The sequence below is a fragment of the Thunnus maccoyii genome, chromosome 13, assembly GCF_910596095.1.
Source record: "Thunnus maccoyii chromosome 13, fThuMac1.1, whole genome shotgun sequence".
In the NCBI taxonomy this organism is placed as follows: Eukaryota; Metazoa; Chordata; class Actinopteri; order Scombriformes; family Scombridae; genus Thunnus; species Thunnus maccoyii.
Window position 1 is genome coordinate 24,073,797 of NC_056545.1, and position 21,345 is coordinate 24,095,141.

The window sequence follows — 21,345 nt, forward strand, 5'->3', positions numbered from 1 at the left end:
GAGGTTTTGATTTATCGCCAAATATTTGTTATGGGAATTTGGCCATACAGACTTCTGTATTTATCTCATGCATCTTGGTTGAAAGATATGGCATATTTCAAATGATGTGTCAGTTTCACTATTACAGTGACCCCTGTACTTTTGTATTGGCCTTGCTGTCGCTTGCTTGCTGAGTCTGTCTGATGCTTATTGTTAGAGTATGTCTAAAGCTTGCAGTAGAAAGTCAAACAATCTAGTAACATTACTTTTCATGAGTCTTATATGGTGTGTGTGTGTGTGTGAGTTTGTGTGTGTGTATGTGTGTGTGTGCCTGTCTTTCTGTCTATGTTGGAACTTAGGTATTAATGAAAAGGAAGAAGAAATGGATTCATTATTTTATATTGTCACCTGCTGCTTTGCTTCTTGTGGTCAAATCGGTGTGTTGTTGAAAAATGTAAAAATGTATTGTGAAAAACGTGCATAAATTTTGGATTTCATGACAAAGAGCCTGCAGAATGAAGACGTTGAATAATTTATCAGGAAGAGGCTTGTGATCATAAAACCTTTAACTGCGGAGGTGAATGGTGATTATGGTGTGATTCGAAGATGGCTGCAATGAAGACAGTAAAACATGTGTATAGAACAACCATACTGATCCAGTAAGAAGAGTCAGGTGGTATGTCCTGGGCCCAACTTTCTCATGAAATCCTTATATGAGAACGTTTCCGATAATCTTGCAGGGAAATACCACTGAATGTCAGCTTTGGAATGTGATAATTTGATGGCACTGAGGACAGCTCCATTTGTGTTAGCGAACATCTAGCACTGCCTCCTATGTCCAAACCAAATCTGTGATGTCACACTGACGTACAGGTACAGACAGAATAGGGTGACTCCTGATGGTTTCCTGTGAGTCAGGGTGCGTTTGAAAGCACCACTGTAATAAAAAACTCATGAGGCTATAGTAGTTTAAGCACTGAAATATGAATCACTGCTCTTTTGTCAGTGGAGCAGCTTTTTGCTATATGTATCTGTGTGACATCACAGTCACAGGTCTCTGAAATCTTGGTTCGGAACGGAGTTGTTATATCTCACTAATAGAAAACTAAACTAATTCTAAGCCATAAGAATAAATATGATGTGAATTCTTAAATTGAGTTGTGTTTTACTTGGCAATTGTTGTTTCTTGTACAGTACCAGTCAAAGGTTTGGACACACTTTGTCATTCAAGGAAATGGGAAGGTGTGTCCAGACTTCTGACTGGTACTTACATGAATTTGAATAAGTACAGATGCATAAAGAAAGGTGAAATGCATCACTTATTATATATCATGTAGCTGACTTTGTCAATTTATGTTATTTTGTGTTATTTTCAAAGAAGTGATTATATGATGTAATTGTGTTTAATTTTTAGTTATTTTTTAAATCTTTGTTAATTTATTTATTTTACTTCTTTTCCTTGTGTAAGAGTGCATTTGTTTCTTGTGTTTGATGCTGCTCTGTGGTTTTTATGGACAGTATTGATATATATTGCTGTAAAAGTAATGAAAACTGAATTTAAAAAAAAAACACCACCTATACAGACAGAGTTCCAATGAATGAAAAAAGACTTCATGAATAAATATCCAACTTTAGGTTTTTAAGCTATTTGTCTTTAAAGATCCCCTCTAGACAAATTTGAAGACATATAGAAATACTCTGCTTTGATTAATAATTTGTGTCTGATGTTTTTTTTCACAAAAAGTTCACTTACTTCCTTGAAAATCCTTAAAATTACATCTCCTCCTTCTCCCTAATTAAAAATTCAGAATCATTTCAAAGATTTAACTGCTGGACACAAGATGTCTCCTTCTTCACTGAAAAGTCCATTCTCAGTGTTTGTGCACTGGAGGCTTCAAGTTTCCATATAACACTTGTGTAAGTGACATACTGGACCACAGCTGGCTCCAAAATTGTTGTGATGACACCAATTATGCTTGTAAGTACATGCCTTAAACTCAGATTTTAGATGAGCACAGAGAAACAGCCTTCTAGCATCCAACATCCATCTTAACAAACGAGAAGAAAAAGAGATTTTTGACTGGAGGGGAACTTTAAAAATACACTTTCTAATTAAAAATGATCCTATTAAAAAAGATAAAGCAGTGTAGACTTAGGAGTAGAATGAACAAATTAGGCTATGCTTTGTGGAGAACTGACATTCTTAAATCATCAAATGTACAATACAAATGAAAAATTTAAACATTTATCAAAGAGGGAAGCATGTTTTTCATATTACTGAGATTCCCAGATATTCCTCGTATTCATACACATTTGTTATATACTGTAGAGGTATTCATTCTCGACCTTGGAGAACAGTAGTCCTTTTACTAGCTTTTACAGCTGTCAGTCATCTCACAGTCTTCATTCTGCGAATGGAGCACAGTTACACACATTATGACACAGGCCACATTATGACACCTGAACCAGCTCCAGTTGCTGAATTAAGACCCTGAGATGCAGCTGAAAGCTCCAAAACCTGGTAAGTGGATCTCTGAGCTTAGATAACACATAGAAAACATATATAACATTGAAACTGTCAGTGCAGGCAGTGCAAGTAGATGTGTGCTGTATGTCGATTTACAACAGGTTCAAAAAATTAATTACTTACCTTAGTTATGAGTAAGCAAACATGTCTCAAAACCATGATCTAAACCAGTGGTTCCCAACCTGGGGTCACTGGATTAATCTGAGGGGTCATGAGATGATAGGAAAAACAGACAGACATTGTTTTTTTAAATAATTTTTTCAAACTTTCCTCTAATTTTTGCTTTATTTATTGGGAATTACTGTGTTTTATCTCCTGAGGCCTCTAAAAGTTATACAAATAAAACAATGTCCTCCAATGCAATGTGTGACGAGGGGTCCCTGGTAGACTTTGCTTTATTTTAAGGGGTCACAAGCTAAAAAGGATGGAAACCACCGATCTAAAGAACTTTGTCGAATGCACTACACATTGTGGTACAGTAGATGGTGCTATTAAACGCGTTGGCTCTCTGTTCAACAACATTTAACAGGGAAGAAGAAGAAGGCGGGGCACCACGTTAGTTAGTGGTTATTGGCAGTACTTAGTATTTCGTCCACGACAGGCTAGCAGTAGGTTGTCAACAGTTAAATCTCTGAAATGAACGGTTTGGACGAGGAACCAATGGCGCCACAGACGTTTCTTTACGGTGAGATAACTTGTTAATTTCGTGAGTGTCTTCACGGTGTTCAACAGTACGTGTCCTTATGTTTTACTGCTGGTATCAAGACAAGAAAACGATATAATTTAGCCGCACGTGGCCCTCAGTAATGGAAGGTATTGTTCCTGTAGATAACGCATTTAAAGTGTGATATATTGCGTTATGAAATCATTCCGTATAATAGCAGGAGAGCAGTAGTGAGTCCTGGTGATCTGCGCGGTTTCTCACCATTTCTGCCATACACGTGTTTGGCTATCAACATGGCGGCCCATGTTTTCTGAACAGCGTTGACATTTAAGCATTTTCTTTCTGACAGAAGTTGGAGCCTCTGTAGTTTCAGCTATAGTTAATTTCAATGAAGTATCGCCCTTTTTACGCTAAAGTTTGACCTGACTGTTTGTAGCTCGCCGGGAATAGTGACCTCAACGTGGGTTCAAACACACGCGGACCCCGCCGGCTCCCTCTTCATGAAGTAGACACATACTAGCATATTATTTAGGTCTTTGCGTCTGTTTTTTGCGGTCTTTTGACCATGAAATGATCTCTGTGGCTGCCTTAGCTAACATTTTAAATCACATCATGTTATCATGAATTTATCCAGTTTCATAGGGTCCCGTGTAACGTTACCTTTTCGTCCCATCACCAGCCTAATGTTGCCAAACATGCTTTATATTTGGACATACTTGAGATGATTTTATAATGCAGACATGACACATAGATAGGATCTTAGTTATTCGTGCTGCTGAGTATATTACTGAATAAAGTGAGTCATACATTCAGGGTTGATTCAGACCATAGTGGAATCACTTATTTTCCACACGTGATATGTGAACTGTGTCTTTTGCACCCAGAAAACTGAATTTGTTCATTCAGAAATAGACAATTCCGAGAGGCTTAATACTCTTTATCCCCAAATTTCAGAAAAGCTGTAACAGCATAAATGGAGAGGCAGAGTGCGTTAAAATCTGCCATTGTTGGTTTAAAACACCAGATTTATATGTAACTAGAGCTACGGGACTCAGCAGTAGTAGTGTTGAATTTGCACCTCCATAGTTTTCAGTGTAATAATTGTAAAGTTTTCTCTCCTAATTGAGGGAATTCCCAGTCATGGCAAGGCCATGTGGACATATTCATATCAGTAATCTGCGTGGCTCCCTCTTGTGTGCATTGGGAATATAGCACCCAGATGGTTACCTATCCAAGGTAGAGCACACTTCACATCACCTGCAGTGAAGTTATGTTTTGTAGGGGGGTTTTCTGTTAAGGAAATGACTAGTCTATCACAGATTTAAATCTTAGTATTTATATGCTTCAACTGCTACTGTCGGGACTGATTATTATTATTACTGTTATTTTCACCAGGGTGTGTGCTCGAATCTGGAAAAGAGGTGGTGTTCAATCCTGACGACGATGACTTTGAGCATCAGCTAGATCTAAGGATGGTAAGTATCCTGAGATCCAAGATGTATGTGAAGTCAGTTTTATTTGTATAGCACCTTTTTAATACACAATGACAGCTCAAGGTGCTTAACATAAGCATAAAAGCAATTGAACAGCATGATAAAATTTTTAAAAATACAGAAATATAATAATTAAAAATTAACACCAATCAGAACACACACACACATTCACAACATTAAAAAATATACTTTATTACATGTCATTTATTATAACCATTTAACAGATCTTTTATTTTGTGTGTTTTGGCAAGTGGACCACCTTTTTGTGTGTGTGTGTGTGTGTGTGTGTGTGGAATTACGTTTGTTTACTGCTTTATATGAACTGTATCATTTTTGAATAGCCTATTGGACAATCATAAGGCCATGCAGTGTAACCATTGTTAAAAAATGGCCTTGTATTACATGAGTATTGCACCCGCTGTGCACAGAGATTAACAGTCAATTGAATAAACTCAAATTCTTGAAGTGATAAAAGAGCTGTAATGCCAAGTAGCATGTGGATGGCAAAATTAAGTGTTCTCTATTACCAGCATGGGCCCACTTAGAGATGTCTCTTGTGCCCGGATGTGTGCCTCGAGCCAAATATGAATTAAGCAGAATTTATAGCAGTGAAACTAAATGTTACGCTGTCAAAATTAAGGACAATTTTTGCACCATCTGCTCATGTTTAAGTCAAACACATATTTTCTTCATCAAAATAATTCCTGCCTAAGAAAACTAGGCATTGGGAAAGATGCACCTCAGTAAACATGACCATAGAACGATGAGGGGTAGACTCAAAGTATGTCCTGAGGTTAATTAGATTATCAGTTATTATCAAGTAGAAAATCTCAGCGAAATTCCTTACTAACAAACATCCACTTTTTACACTTTCCCCCCACATTAGTTGGAGCAGGTTGTATGTACACATAATACACTTGTCTAGCAGAATAGTCTACTCCTCATGCATGCCTTCTAACATGTTTCATGCAAACATTTCACACAGTCATTCACAGTGTATTAAGTTGAGTCACCTGTTTATTGAAATGCAAAAGTTAATATAGGATTGGAAGTAATTGTCTGTAACTATCTCTTGCTCTGTTTAGGCCTGTGTGGACCCCAGCACAAAAGATGAACTTCACATGGTGGAGGTGGAAGGACAAGACACAGAGGGTCAGAAAATCAAGGCAGCACTGGTTTCACTCAGGCCCTCAACCCTTCCAAGTGTGAGTAAAGTTCTTTTATCTACACTGTAAATGTCCTCTCATTGTGCTGAGTTTTCTCTTCAGCTCTCACACCCACACAGTCAAAAGCTGTATTTGTTCAGTCATGCTACTCTGTTGCTTTTATGTAATGCTGCCACCAATCTTGACATTTTTGGATTTCATCACCACATTCGGCTCAGAAAATTAATACTTTACTTTTTTTTTTAATGCTGCTCTGTGTAAAAAAAAAAAAAAAAAAAAAAAATTTATAACCAATATATCAAGGTTATTGAACTCCAGACTCGTAAGAGCACCTATTTAGTGCAGTGTGCACCTTTAAAACACTGTGCAACATGAAGATGGTTTGCTAACTGCAGTGGTTGTTGCAGGTGTGTCTCGGTGGTTTCACAATCACGCCCCCAGCAGTTTTCCGTCTGAAGGCAGGTTCTGGTCCGATCCATATCAGTGGACAACACCTTGTCAGTAAGTATTTGTTGCACAGATAGAGGGATGTTTTAACTAGTCTGGAAAAAAAGCTGTGTGTATATTATTAGTGTCTGGTAGATTTATTTTTGGGATTGCGAAGGTTTATTCATGAGTAACTGATGTCAGAAGTCTTTTTTTTTTTGTAATGGTAAAAATGTCTGTTTTGTTTTAGTGGTATGCTTTGAATCTTGTCGTAACAATTCCAAATTGCTCTTAAAGTGATGGAAGCTGATCAGTCTTTTTATGAAGACGACGACGATGATGATGAGGAAGAGGAAGATGTCAAAACATCAAAGAAAAGACCTGCTTCCTCCCCCGCCCTCAAGTCTCAGGTTTGTTTGACATCTTTTGCAGTTTCAGTTAAAAATTTGTCAAAATTCAAATGACCATAACTCTCATTTGACACCCTTTTTTACAGAAAAAAATGAAAATGGACGTGGAGGATGATGATGATGACGATGACGAAGACGATGATGATGAGGATGATGAGTGAGTGTTGAGCTTCACACACATTAACAGGCTATTCTAACCTTTTCAGATTACATACACTCAAACACAGTGGCGCTCAAAAACTTCACTAAAATCAAAAACTTTGTCAAACTAATCAACACTTTTAGTCAATGATATCTCTAAAATATAATATAGGCTACAAGTCAAAAATGGTCCAAATTTAATGTCTTAACAGGTTTTGAGGTCTGGTGACTGTAGGTTAAGACATGTAAAATGACAGTCCTGTCTCTTCCTTGGACTTCAGACAGGCACAGCTTCACTGCATGTTTAGGTCACTGTCCTGCTGGGAAATGAAGCCACTTCTGATCTTGATGCCAGCAGACATGGCAGGCATCTGCAGAACAAAGAGGGTCTAATTTTCCTCCAGCATGATGTTGCCTCTGCAGTTTAAAAACTCAAGAGCTCAGCAAAAAATCTCTCACATTAGCATTTTTCCATCATGTTTGACTGTATGTTTTATGCACCGTTGCTTTAGCATTCAGACATGATTCTCATGGGCTAAAAGATGTTTTGAACCTAAAAGAAAAATCCCTTTAGGCAGCTGCATTACATTTTGATATGATTTGGTCCTTGTTAAACATTAAAGTGGTTCAAAAACGACTACTTGTCTGTTTGGCAGTGTGGTTTTGGTTTTGAGTGGTGTTGTGTCTGGAAGGTGTAGGGGGCTTTTTGATCAGCTGGCTCTGTGTCGCAGATGCGGATAATGCTCTAAATATGTTAGCTGGATTTATACCTTTTTAGATGTGCATGGTTTTTCTATAAATGTAAATGAAATTGGCTTGTATATATAGGAGTTGTTAATTTTGTTTATCCTTAGTTTTTTGCTTAAAGACCAAAACCGTTCACATCACATGTAAAGAACATCTAAGCATAGTGTGTGTTGGCATATGAACAAAAGAAATGATGAAACAATTGGAAAAAAATCAGATTATTATAATCTCCTAAGTCTTTCTATAAAATCCAAAAATTATCTGCGTCAGTTTTCAGTAACTTCTCAAGTATCAACAGAAAATAGATGTATTAATTTGCGATAAATGATGAAAGCTAATATTTCCAATTAGACATCACAACTGCTCCCTTTCTGTCTTTTTGTAATATTTAAGGTGTTTTTTGTATTTTTAGGGATGATGATGATGACGAAGATGATGAGGACGAGGAGAGCGAGGAAGAAGAAACACCTGTTAAGGTAAGCAGCTATCATATACATTTTTGGTGATTCCAGCTGAATGAACTTGCAGTCCTCTCTCACTAACAATTTCATATTTATAACAGGCCAAGCCAACACCATCCAAAAAAGCCCCTGCCCAGAATGGCAAGAGCTCTAAAGCCGGCACTCCAGCCGCAAAGCAGGTAACGACTGAATTTTTCCAGTTTGAAAAATAACTTTTAAACATGATCTCTTCTCTCGTTGCTAACACACAAACCTAACGTTCATTACAGGAAAAGACGCCTAAAGGAAAGGGTGAGAAGTCACCTAAAACCCCACCAACCCCAAAGGGAAATTTAACAATTCCTGAGATTAAGGACAAGTTGATGGAGGCCGTGAAGAAGGTTGGTGTTCTTAGAGGTCCTTTTTAAAAATCTATATATTATTACTATGGTTTTCCTCCATTTGAAAAGGTAAAAGAATATTTTATTTGCTCATTAATTGAAATTCTCTCCGTTTTACAGGGAGTGACGCTGCCTAAAGCCCAGCCCAAGTTTGAGAACTTTGTGAAGCACAGCTATAAAGTATCAGACGGCAAGGTATAGTACTGAGTTCATGGTGCCCTGATACTGCTCTTATCAGTCACCAGTGTTGAGAAGGTTACTTTTGAAATGTAATCAGTTACAGATTACTAGTTACCTTGTTAAAAATGTAATAAGTAATGTAACTATTTTACTTACTTCATCAAAGTAATGCAACTTATTAAATTTGATCACTTTTTTTATTTCTTTTCTAACAAATGTTTTAAATGTTTTAAACTGGGCAGTAAAGCTGTAAAGTCCTAAAAACATCTATTTTAAACTATACATTTTTTTTTAAACTCACAAAAGTACTCAACTGATTACTGTCAGACTTTCATCAGAAGTTCTTCAATATAACTTGAATTAAGATTGGAAAGTTTTGATTTTAAGGCACATCCAACACAAATAAATCAACTCAATTCAGTTTATTTAGCACCTTTTCATATAAACGCACAGCCCAAGGGGTTTCACACAGCAAGATTAAAACAGACAAAAAATAAGACCAAAAATAGGTTTTGAATTTTGTTAATTTGTCACTTCCTGTGCCCTAAGGAGGGTTTTTTTCCTGGTTACTAACTGAAACCTGAAATCACTTTCAGCAAACAGGAAAACTGAGAAACACAGAATGGTTTGGTCTTAAGTGTTGCAGCCCTGTGAGTCAGACTGATGTGGCGTTTCATGTTTAATAAATACTTTAATAAATGCAGGATTTCACATTTGGCCCATGTTTTAAGTCCTTGTGCACTGTCTAACCAGTTCTATAAAGTTGGTCGTGTGTGCATAAATAAAAGTATATCTAAAATATTGATTTTTAACAAAAAGAAAATTACAGGAAACATTTACTTGTTACATTTTTCAGCTGTCAACACACTATTGAAGTAAATCAGTTGATATCACAAAAATAAAGAATTGATACCCAGCCCTAACTATCAAATAAAACAATTATTGAATAAGTGTGAAGTAGGGAGTGTGTGTCCCTGTGCACTGTGTATCTGCTTCTTGGATAGGTGTGTGTGTTGTCAGTCTATAAGATTAGGTGTAGATGTTACAGTATAATTCTGTTCCAAGTTTGATTTTTAGTGCAGTAGCTAAGTGTCCACACACCAAATATCAGTCATGCTGCATGTAGTGCCAGTTACTGTTTGTTGTAGTGGAGCAGTAAGACCTGTTGCATGTGGTCATGCCTCTATGACCAAAAAGATGCTCAACAGGAGCATTAGAAGCCTCCCCTCCGCCCTGTAAAGCAGTCAACCAAAGGGAAACTATTGTTGAGAGCCAATAACCAATCGTGTAAAGTATGTGTTCAATATTAAATACATTTTGGAGAAGTCAAAAAACGTACAGGACAAACTAATAGAGATATATTCAGATTTGTCCACTAGATGGCGTTTCAGGTTTATTTTGTTGTGGTGGGGACATGGAGAGGAATACAGCAGGGTCGGTTTTACTGAGAATCTGTCTCGTCTCAGTGACCCATCAGTTTCTGTGACCTGCAGTGATGGAGAAAGTACTTAGATCCTTAACTTAAGTAAAAGTATCAATACCACAATGTAAAAATACTTGATTACAAGTAAAAATCCTGCATTAAGATCCTACTTAAGTAAAGGTACAGAAGTATTACCAGTATAAAAGTAAAAGTACTTGTTTTGCAGAAAATCAGGCTGTGACTGATATAAATCTAACAAAGTACATTATTAATACTGATATGATATTTATTTATATCAGTCAGAGCTAGACTGGGAACCAGACAAAAAGCACAGTATGCATATGACTATCAAGTCTGTTGATGCCCTGTAGAAGGACCAGAAGAATATAAACTGTATTGAACACTCAATTTAAGAGAATTTAAGGCTTTATTGCAGCCATGGACACATTCAGCTGAAAGTCACCAGTTAACAGTTACTCATTAAACCGAAACACTGGCTATGGCAGCGGGGGGTACTTTTCCACAGGCCTGACACTAAGCATTTTGTTGTTGACAGCATTTTCACTGCTGGTAAACAAGCTGTACAGTAATGTTAGATTCCTTTTCTAATTTCTTGGTGAACATACTGTTGAATTTCCAGCACTGAAAGGCATTCATGTTAGATGACATGCTCACCCGCCTTGATGTGGTCGGCTGCAGGCTGCTCGCACTTGCAGGTCTTCCTATCGCTGAGCATTCATGCACGGTGATTTGGCAAAAAGATGCAAAGCAACAGAATGAATATTATATTCTACATATAAGCTTTTTAAGAAAAAAGAACATATATAGATGTTACCCCCTTGTAATTACAAACATGATTAGTAACTAATTGAATTACATATTTTTCTCAGTAACTGTAAGGGATTACAATTACATTTGTTTTATAATTTATGTAATGCTGTCACGTGTAACTAGTGACTCCACAACACTGTCAGTCACCCATTGTTGTCCTAAATGATCTTGGAAAATTAATCAGGAAACTGTTTATTATGAGTTCAGTTGCTACCTAAAGTTGATTTTAAATTTGAACACGACTTGTTAACATTAACAAATCTGAAGCTGCTTATCTGAGTGAAGTCTGTCGTTTGACATTTTCAAATTACTGACTTATTTTATGGAGTAAAGAAGCCAGATGCTCAGTTTCGTGTGTAGCCTGAAACAATTTAATCAAGATGTAGGCCTTTTCAATCCAATATTCAGCTATTACACTAAAAGCTATAACATGTCTTGAATTATACTACTTTCATTGCATTACAGATGTGTCTTCTCATTTCGAGAATTTGACTGGAAGACAAATGTAACCAGTGATCTTGCATGTATAATGGCTCTCTATGCAGTCTCTCTCTGTGTCTTTTAGTCCATTCATTGATATCACCACAGAGGAGTGCCAAAGTCTATTAAATCCAGGGGCTGTAATGTGGAAGTAAATGCACTGAATTCCTTGATCATGTAGAGGAGCTAAAAAGAAAAGATTCACACAGGAAGTGAAAGTGCAGATTTACCTTTCTACATTTTAATTACTACATGAAACTACATGCACCACATGCTTGAGCCATGAAGTCAACAACCAGCTTGATTGACATGTTTTTTGTTGTTGTTTTTTTTTTGTCTTCAGGCTGTTGCAGAGCTGTGGAAGTGGAGACAGACAGTGAAGGATCCTAAATAACAGTCTCAGTAGTTTTATGTCTTTTTATGACTTGTTTGTACCCATAACACCTCTCAAACCCTTTGAAGCCAAACTCCGTGCCTCACACTTGTCAATTCATTCAAAGTCTAGTCCATCTCCAGCTGCCCTTCTGTATGAAGACACTAGAGAGGTGGTGATGTGGATGGTGACAGTGCACTGGCATCTTTCCAACTCCATCACCCTCTCATCAGGGCAGAGAAACTATTTGGTTTGTTCAATAAACCCTTGGAGAACCAAATTACAAATTTGCATCTTTGTAAATGTGTAAATAAAATTCTCGCTAGATTGTCAACACCTGATATGGAGGATATCTTCATGTGTTTTTTATATTTACAGTAAAGGTTGATTTGGCCTCATGCAGGGACAATAAAAATGTACCTATTTGAAGTTCAATAAACATTAACTTCAAATCTATTTTCAACAGCCAATAAAACATCAGCTAATGGCCATGGTCGCATTATTTGTCAGATTTGGTAAAGCTGAATATTTGGCTGACATCAGCAGTGACCAGAATATTGATATTGATCTAGCAATATTGATTTGTCTGATGCCATTATGAACATAAACACTCTGCACTTTTTGAAAACACAACTCCTGTTGGGTGTGTTTGAATGTTTATGCTATTGTGAGATTCCTAAGGTAAAGATCCCATGACGCCAAACTGTCCACTTTGCTTGTTTGAGACACTGTTGTATGAGAATTTTTTTTCTCCCTGTACATTTTCAAACATCTTACCGTCCGGAAATAATCAGCCAGTTCTTGGGCAACAAGTTGCATTGACTTTCAAGGGCTAAATGTCAGAAGTGAAGCACCCCACACATTTCAGCAGCATTGGTCTAAGTTTAGATTTGTCTGACTGCATTGTGTTGTCTTAACTACTGATAACAAGCCAAATGTTGAGTACTTAGTCTGTAAGTGACTGAATGCATGAAGGAATTAGCAATGAGTTGTTTCGTTTTTGTTTGAGAGTTGCTTATAACCTTCCAAACCTATAAATGCAGATTTGGAGAATTCATGGAAATGTTCCATGTCATAATGTTCGAAGAAATTCCAACCTGTACTCAAGTTGAATAAAATTTTGTGCTCATTTGACCTGTGAAAGTTATATTTAAAATGTTAATGCATGAGGCCTGTTACAGCAGAAGATCATTCCATGTTCTGGAGAAACAAGTGTAAGTTTGTATGATTGAAACTATGCTGTGGGTTTGGGTGGACTATCCCAAGATTGATGAAATAAAAATATAATGTGGATCTGTTGGATAAATGTGGTTATTTGATCATTTTCATCTTGATTTGATTTTTTTAAAATTACTATTAAAAGTTCAAGAACACAAAGTTGTGTCTGATGTTTCTTTGACATCCAATATCAAATTGAACATATCTTTTGAACTTTGTACTAATAAGTGTAGTCTACACAGCCATCTTACCTAATATTCTAAATGGCTTGACAGCCGTGTGCATGTAGGCAGGAGTTTGTGTTGCAGAGAGTGCACTTTTAATGAAAGTAATTATTTAAGATGCATGTTCCATCCTGAGGTTCCACAAACTACTCAGGAAATATAAAAACAAGTGCGTGTTTAACCTTGAATGTGTCGAAGTCATATAGTAACCAGCAGTCACTGCAAGTGGAGTTATATTTTCATGTTCATCCTTTCAGTTTTTTAGTTTAACTCTGAGTTGTGAATACAGATATGTTTTATGTTCTTTTTCCTTCCACTCCTGCATTAAAAGGTATCAGGATGATATTAAGTCAGGTTAAGTTAAGAGATCAGTAGGAATCCAGTTAACATCATGCTTTTATGTAGCTGGATCATCAGTCTCTTATTAATCAGATTCTGTTTGTGTTTTGTATCCAGTCTAATTATTGCACCATGGGCCCAAAATTCCACTTAATCACATCTTTATCTCCAGTATTTACCCCACTGACAAAAATGCTCTTACTCTCAATAAGACAGTCATGATGGCTGGAAGGACTCCATTTAGCGTGTCCATGTATTTATATTATGACAGCTTGGGTAGTGGGTTGATTAACAATAAGGCCACTTCAAGACTGTTAAATCGTATCTGCTCATTTTTGCCTTTAATGGTCCAATAAATGACCACTCGAACAGAGCAGTGCATCATTTACTGTCAGGGTGAGAAAAAGGTGATGGACTAATAATTTATCATCATCATGAAGTGATTTTGTAGCACAGAAATCTATGTTGTGATGGCCTGGATTTACTGTGATAAGTAGCCTCACTTTACTGATTAGATTAGATGTGCCAACAGATGTTTTTATCAGAATTTATGCAATGAGGCAAATGTTTTCCAATAAAAAGTTGCATTTTAAATTCCAGCAGAAAGAGGGAAGAACTCCTCCCATCTGCAAGAATGAGAGGGAAAATATTTCACATGAAATGTTCAATTGATTAATATATCGACTAAGTATAGTCCTACTCTGTTATTATCATTACCTACATTAAGGATGACTTTCTTCCCTGAAAAGGCGCAATATTCTTACCACAATGTGGGTATAAAATCTTCTGGTAGTAGAAGGAAATAGTTCTCGTGTGGTTGCATTGTGTGAGTTTATAGGACAGAGACAGACTGGGGTCAGAAGGTTTGGCCACTTAGGAGTGAAATCATTTTCATTATTACTTTCATGATCTGGCCTGAGGGGAGGGAAGAATGAGTGATTAGAGAGTGGCAGACAAAATGAGAACAGAGAAAAAGGAGAACTAGAGCAAGACACTGCTGGATCTTATAAATCACAAAAATCATAACTTCCGGGCACAGAATGACAAAGTGAGGAGAGATGAGGCACAGTGCAAATAGACAGGAAAATTCATAGGAGGAATAAGGAGAACTGAGGTGGAAATGCTCCAATGTAGAGAAATATTACTTCAATTTTCCTACATAATGTAACATTTTTGTGTACAATTTATAATATATAGTACATTTAATCCATACAGTACATAACATCCGCTACAACTGAAAATAGTTACTTATATACACCACAAGGTGGCAATAAAACCAAAGCAACTGTCACTATGTTAGTCATGATGATGCTGTGTAACCATCCACCTACAGAAGATGGCTTCCAGCCAGAGAAGTGTGGCCCTGATGATTTTGAATTCTTGCCTCATCATCTGCAACCTGAGACCGTCATGTTTGTTCACCAACATTTCTAAATGTGTATATATTTTTTTCTAGGGAATTATGTTCATAACAGACCTTTTTCACAGCAGACATTTTGAGTTGTCAAAGCAGGAAAGCACAGGTGTAACTAATAACATTAACAACTGCTCTGTTCTGTTTAGATGTGCTGTAAGCCAGTATGTACATATGTGAAACCTGCACACATAAATGCAATGTAGCCATGATTCATTTTATTAATTGCACTGGTGCCTTTTCTGGCATGTTAAAATGTCCGTTTCATAATGTCTGAACATGCCACCTGTTTGCATGACTCAGCATGCATGTTGTTGTACTGGTTTTCTATAATGCCAGGTTCAGGACAAAGGTTATGTGTGTCAGAGAAATGCAACATCAACAACAAATGTGTATGCAACTTGGGTAATAAATTTGCTCACCATTGCTAGGTAGATTACCTTTGATTGACAGGAATCATTGTGACCACAACTGTAATTCTTGATAGCCTCCGTTTTGAATTAAAACATTTCCACAAGTCAGAAACAATACATTTTTCACTTTTATTTTATGTACAACATAAATGCAAATCACAATTTAAGTTTTAAAAAACAGAAACTGATGAGTGCAGCAACAGCTGTTATGACTGAAAAACAGCATAAGCCAAGCCCATTCACAAAGACCAAGTCGACAAATAGTTCACCACATCCGTCACACTGTAAAACAGTAAAAACATTGGCATATTGTAATTTATATAGTTACCATTTCACTCTGGCACTTGATTAAAGCAAAAATAGTCTACAGCAGTACTGAATAACTTGTCTTGTTCATATAAATAAGGCACAAATACATTGACATAATGGTAGCAAATTGCTTTACAGGTGCCAGATGAACTATTACTTCCATCATCAAGAGTAATAAATGACTGAAGAGTTGTCCATTCGCAGATCTGATTTCTATTCAGTGCATTCAAACAGTTGTCCCAAACACACTGTACATTCTAATGCACTGTACATTGTAGTATGCAGCAAGTGAAAAATATTTTCTACATACTAAGTTGTACAATATCATGGGTGTTTTCACCTTAATTCAAACTTCAGTGCTTTACAGGTGTCTACTAAGTGGATACTATACTACACAGCATACAAATCTAAGCACTGATTGTGGTTTTGGACAGGACAAGGCCAATTTGCTCTCTTATGAAGTAAACAGCCATTATTTAAAACTTTAATGCATTTGTTAAAATAATATTACAGTAACATCACAGGGTAGACCTGAAGAAACTAAAATACATATAAAAAAGACAGACAGGTACTGATCACCTCCTGGGGTACATCTTTTCAAAGTTTCAATCTCTGAGCTGGACTAACATGAATGTCAAAGTGTTCCTTCATCCTCTAACACAGTCTTGTCCCGTTCAAACGTATTCCTTGCTGCTGGGGGGTCTGGAGATGGGATACTTTGGTGTGGGTTTGCTTTTCGGGCAGGATGCTGCAAGCATCCCACCTCCGACTACAACCAGGAATGATCCGGCCCAGGCGATGAAGATGGCAGACCCGAACTCATACCTTTAGAGAGAGAAGTTACAATAAGTCAAACAGGTAGAGCTCCAACTAGTACAAAACAAACATACATCACAGAAGAGCAGCAGGATATATGCAAATGTTTGGATACAGAAGGTGGAGGAGGAAGAGCTTGTCTCCAAATATGTTAGGTGTTTGGGTTTCTTTATTAAAAAATTATAGAGCCAGGACACTGGAAATTACATGGCACCATTTTTACATTTTCACTCTCAAAAGTGACCTTGTGTCTCTACAGAGGACAACATGTTTTCTGCTTTAATTCCCATGTGCTTACCTGCTATTGCTAGGGGTGAAGGGGTTGTAGAAGGCTTGGATGATGTCATGAGCATACCAAGAGCAGGCAATAATGGCACACAAAGCTGTGGAAAAGTAAAGGAGAACATCACTGAAACTGTTGAGAATCCAGGGAAAAGTAGGAGTAAAAAAGAAAACAGAAACCAAAAAAATACTTAATGACGTTTTACCTCCGATCAGAATGATAATGCCACTAGTCATGGCAATGCGGGACTTGCGTGTTTTGTCATCTCCTCCACAGTTGGTGCACTTCATTCCCATGCAGGCTACACCCAGACCGGCCAGCGATACGATAATGCTCACAATCATGAGGGCACGGGTGGCCTGGAGAGCACCTGGATGAAAGGGAATAAAAGGGTTAATCAGTTATTGTGACAAACATTTAACACTTAACAGTCGCTACAATGTACATATGAGCAAAAGGTGTGGACTTGACTTGACTTGACAGGCTCTTTTGGAGAAAAACAAAGTGGAACAAAAGGAATGTCCACAGAAATTTGTGGTTAATTCTATTAAAAATCTAGATTTATTTTTGCAAAGTTGCTTTTGTTTGTGATTAGAAGCCACCATTTGTAAAAAAAAGGTAGTGTAAAACTCTTATTCATGTGCAACAGAGCAGCCTCTGTCTCTTGTGTCTAGTTGCCGCTCCCTATAACAACGCACCACAGAAACTGGCTCTAACCGGAAGCCCAGTGAAACCCTGGAGGGGGTGGGGGGAGTGGGTGTGTGGGTTAGTATGCGTGCTAGTCAGAAAACAGGTCTAACCGGGTTTCAGATTTCATTATGAGGAAGACACTCCCAATTTCAGGTACTCTCAGCACCGCTTTTCAACAGGTGGACATTTCTTAGCTTGAAACCACCATCCATAAAGACACAAGGCCCTCTATGTATCCAAATGTCCATTGTGGCTTCACAGAAATTATTCTAGTTGTCACACTTTTCCAAGTTTTGGTATCCATTGTTCCTAAACAATGTTCCAAGTGTGCGTTAGTAGATTTTAAAAGGCAGGTATTTCTGAATACTGAGCCATTATTTGTTCACTCGCTCCATATCTGACCACAGCTTTAATCACACAAGGTTTATCAAAGTTGGGTTTGTGTTCGTGTTTGAAGAGGCGATAAGACACATTGCACTACAGATACTTTTATCAGATGTTTTGATATGTCCAATAGAAAAAAAAAATTTTTTTTTTTTTACAAAAGACAACAATTCAGAGGAAACGGCCAGTTCGCGAACTTCTAGCTCACCAAGTCGAATATGTTTAAGTAGGATTAACGCACAGGGAGGGACCAGCACACAAAAAAGGAAGATTTCCCTCAGTGGCATTCAGGCAGTTTATGCCTGAGGGCAGTCAATCAAATCGGTTGAATAAGAAACATGTACAATGAAGAATCCAACTGCCAGTCTATCATTGACCTATTTCGCCACTGCTTTACAATCACAGATCATAAAGTCATAAAGACGGTTACAATTCAACAGCAAAGCACTTATACCTGGAATTGTGATGTTAGACTTTAAAAATGTTTGTTCCAACCGATTCATTTGGCTTGCTATGTTCTTTTTGTTAATGACTTACATGATTCATTACTGAATAACCAGTGTATTTTAATTCATTTCCTTAATCTCCCCATACTGTTATATATCACATCCCGGAAGTGTGGCCTACTGTAATTGTTTGACCTGTTTATTATGTAAGCGTTGTGCTCGTAAACATTTAGAAAAATTTAACTTCATGCTGTATTTAATATACATTCTCCACACATGATTGTAAAGTTAACACTTTGGGGCAAAAACATAGCAAAGAATGGCTTGTTTGAATTTTATCCCCTATAGGCCAAAGACAGAGCAACTGTTTATGGGGATGGTTTTTCACACATGTTGACTAAACAGTGGCTCGTACAGGTGTTGTTTAACCTGTAACTCCTCATGCTGTTCAATGCAAATCCTACACTATAGTGCATGGGTGCTGGGAGGAGGGGTACCTAGGGTGGACAATGGCTATAGGAGAATCATTGCCTAAGTGTAAAAAGTAACACACAAGCGATAAGATTGTGCAAGTTTTAAATATGTCTTTTACAAGACGATCTCTGGCACTGAGTCATAAGGCTGCACAGTGCAGGTGAGGCCTCACAGCGGGGGTTTGAGCAAAATAACGACATTCTGAGTGGATAAAAAGGGAGTTAATAAGTGACAGAACTGGTTAGTCCAAGCCACAGGACTTTAGTGACTGCTCAATTGTAAAAACCTGCTTCAGACTATATCCAATTGTAAAAATTGGCCCAAGGAAAACGTTAGGTGCTTCTGCTTTTCAACAGGTGCAATCCATATTATTACATCATTTCCTGTTACATGTTAACTACAGGTTTCTTTATATGAAACTTAGTTACATTAACCTTTAAAAAAAAAGAAGATAAGCATCGAGTGATAAAATAGACAGTAGGCCTGTATGTCTCCTGACTTACAGGGTTTTTATTAGGCCTTTACAGAGAACACCTTTGTGGATTTAGTAAGATAGTCAAAGGCAACAGTAACAGCTTTTCAAGGACTTTTCGAGCTATTATAAGTTCATCCATAACACGAATAAAAACATCTTAATTTTGACTTTTTATTCCAAAGGGCAAAACATTTCAGCGACACATAATTTGAATCCTTTACTTACTGTTGAGCTGCAGGATTGAGTCGTAGACCTTGCACTGGATTTGGCCTGTGCTCTGGAAGGCACAGGCCATCCACAGTCCTTCGTACATGGCCACCGCTGTGATGATGTTGTCCCCAACATAAGCGGACATCTTCCACTGGGGCAAAATGGTGCCAATTATCAATCCAACTGACCCCAGAAGCGCCAGGACGAACCCCAAAATCTGCAAACCGGAGTTGGCCATTTCCACTTTCTTCAACGATGTGACCTCAAAATCAACAAAGGCGACGTCCACCTGCTCTGAAGCTACAAATCCCGCACTCCTTAAACTTAGCTGGGTTTTTAATTAAGTTTGATTTGTTGCCCACAAAGTAAGTTCTTCTGTTATTATCTCTTATTCCTTGGCTTTCTGAGAGTAAATTAGCAGACAACGATGATATTTCAAGTTATAAAGTGTCTCTGTGACTCTTTCACGCACCTGTTCCTCAGTCGCACCTTCAATGGGGAGGGAGTACCGGGAGCGAGCTTTTTAGGCGGTTTCTGTGGCAGGTGGGCGGGGACGCGCACGCAGTTTCGACTCATCAGCGGCGGCAGCGAGCACTAGAAGTTTCGTGACGTGGGCGAAGTGTTTCCTGAAATAGACCCCGATGCTCTACATCATAACAACTAAATATTGCACATTTGATCCAGTAAACACCAAAACAAACCAAAACCCATGTTGATGTTTTTCCATTTACTGAAACATGTTAACAAGTTTGAGGGATAGACAACAGATGTGTGATGTTTATTTTCTACTCCAATATACGCCCAGGTATACCTTAAAGTCATGGATTTGTATATTACCAACTGTAAATGTGGTTATTGTTTCTTATAAATATGCCTGACACAGAAAAGTGTCTGAATTTATTATTTTAAATGTCAAATTTATAAGAAACAACAGAGTATTTTTAAATGTTTTAAAGTGAAAACACAGCCAGCATCACTCACATCCTGTATGTCTATCTCCAATAAGCCTAATCACTATTTCACATTTGTAAACCATTAGAATAATTAACCATTAGATATAGCTTCTACATTTAATGCCACAGTGTTGTACACTAATTTATTAGATTAGTATTATAATTCCAACGTCTTGTAAAATGGAGAAGTTGAGTACCTACATACAAGTATTTATTTTACATTTTTTGTACACACATTTTATATAGCTGTTTGTTAAAGCAAAGACACACTGTTACATGCAAGTGCACAGCACCCTGTTGGCTTAACAATGTTTCACTCCACAAGTGCATCAGTTCTCCAAAATGGGAAGTTGCATTTAACTAAGCGGAAGTTAGTGGGAAATGCTCCATAAAATTAAAACGAAGAACACAAAAACAAGTAATATCTAAACATGTTTATAAGGATGGGTAATCAGGTCTCTATATGTCTATATGTCTATATCCACCAAAATACATAAGTCATTGTGATTAACCAATTCATTTTATATATATATATATATATATATATGTGTGTGTGTGTGTGTGTGTGTGTGTGTGTGTGTTCACACACACATATATATACATACATATCTTATATGATGTAGGCCAAATGTTACCCCTTTTTGTCTCAATCTTGATTAATATATTACATACAAATATCACACAGTGTGTTTGCATGTGTATTACAACCCAAATCAAATTCCACATTTCTAAAACATATTTATTATATAAGATAATGTCACATTCTTTTACACATGTAATATTGTTGGCCTTTTCATTTTCATGTGTTCAACACATGTAAGTGTGTGGTTGGCAGTCATGTGCTTGAGTTATAGGACATATTAAACAGCTCTTTGTACACTACACTGTGCTTTATCTACCACAGGTCAGAGGAACTGAATTAAAATCCACTCAGCCAGCAGGAGTGGCTCGCAGGCCCTGGAATACAATTCAGCTGAAGTTGTGTTAACCCAGATGGAAGGGTTAAGACAACAGAT

At 37.3% G+C, this 21,345-nt stretch overlaps 2 protein-coding genes across 2 annotated transcripts; one reads left to right on the forward strand and one right to left on the reverse strand.

The window, feature by feature from the left end:
* The first annotated feature begins 3,043 nt into the window (after positions 1-3,043).
* Positions 3,044-12,974, forward strand: npm1a (nucleophosmin 1a). Its single transcript, XM_042431991.1, has 11 exons — positions 3,044-3,191; positions 4,566-4,645; positions 5,749-5,868; positions 6,237-6,330; positions 6,553-6,665; positions 6,752-6,822; positions 7,966-8,029; positions 8,116-8,193; positions 8,284-8,394; positions 8,515-8,589; positions 11,652-12,974. The coding sequence occupies exons 1-11, from the start codon at positions 3,143-3,145 to the stop codon at positions 11,700-11,702; spliced, it is 906 nt and encodes a 301-aa protein (XP_042287925.1). The 5' UTR covers positions 3,044-3,142; the 3' UTR covers positions 11,703-12,974.
* A 2,425-nt stretch (positions 12,975-15,399) lies between these two features.
* On the reverse strand, positions 15,400-19,891 carry LOC121910915 (claudin-7-A-like). Its single transcript, XM_042432300.1, has 4 exons — positions 19,392-19,891; positions 16,903-17,067; positions 16,713-16,797; positions 15,400-16,423 (listed from the first exon to the last, which is right to left on the reverse strand). Exons 1-4 carry the CDS (start codon positions 19,612-19,614, stop codon positions 16,273-16,275), a joined length of 624 nt encoding a protein of 207 aa, XP_042288234.1. The 5' UTR covers positions 19,615-19,891; the 3' UTR covers positions 15,400-16,272.
* Positions 19,892-21,345: the final 1,454 nt, after the last annotated feature.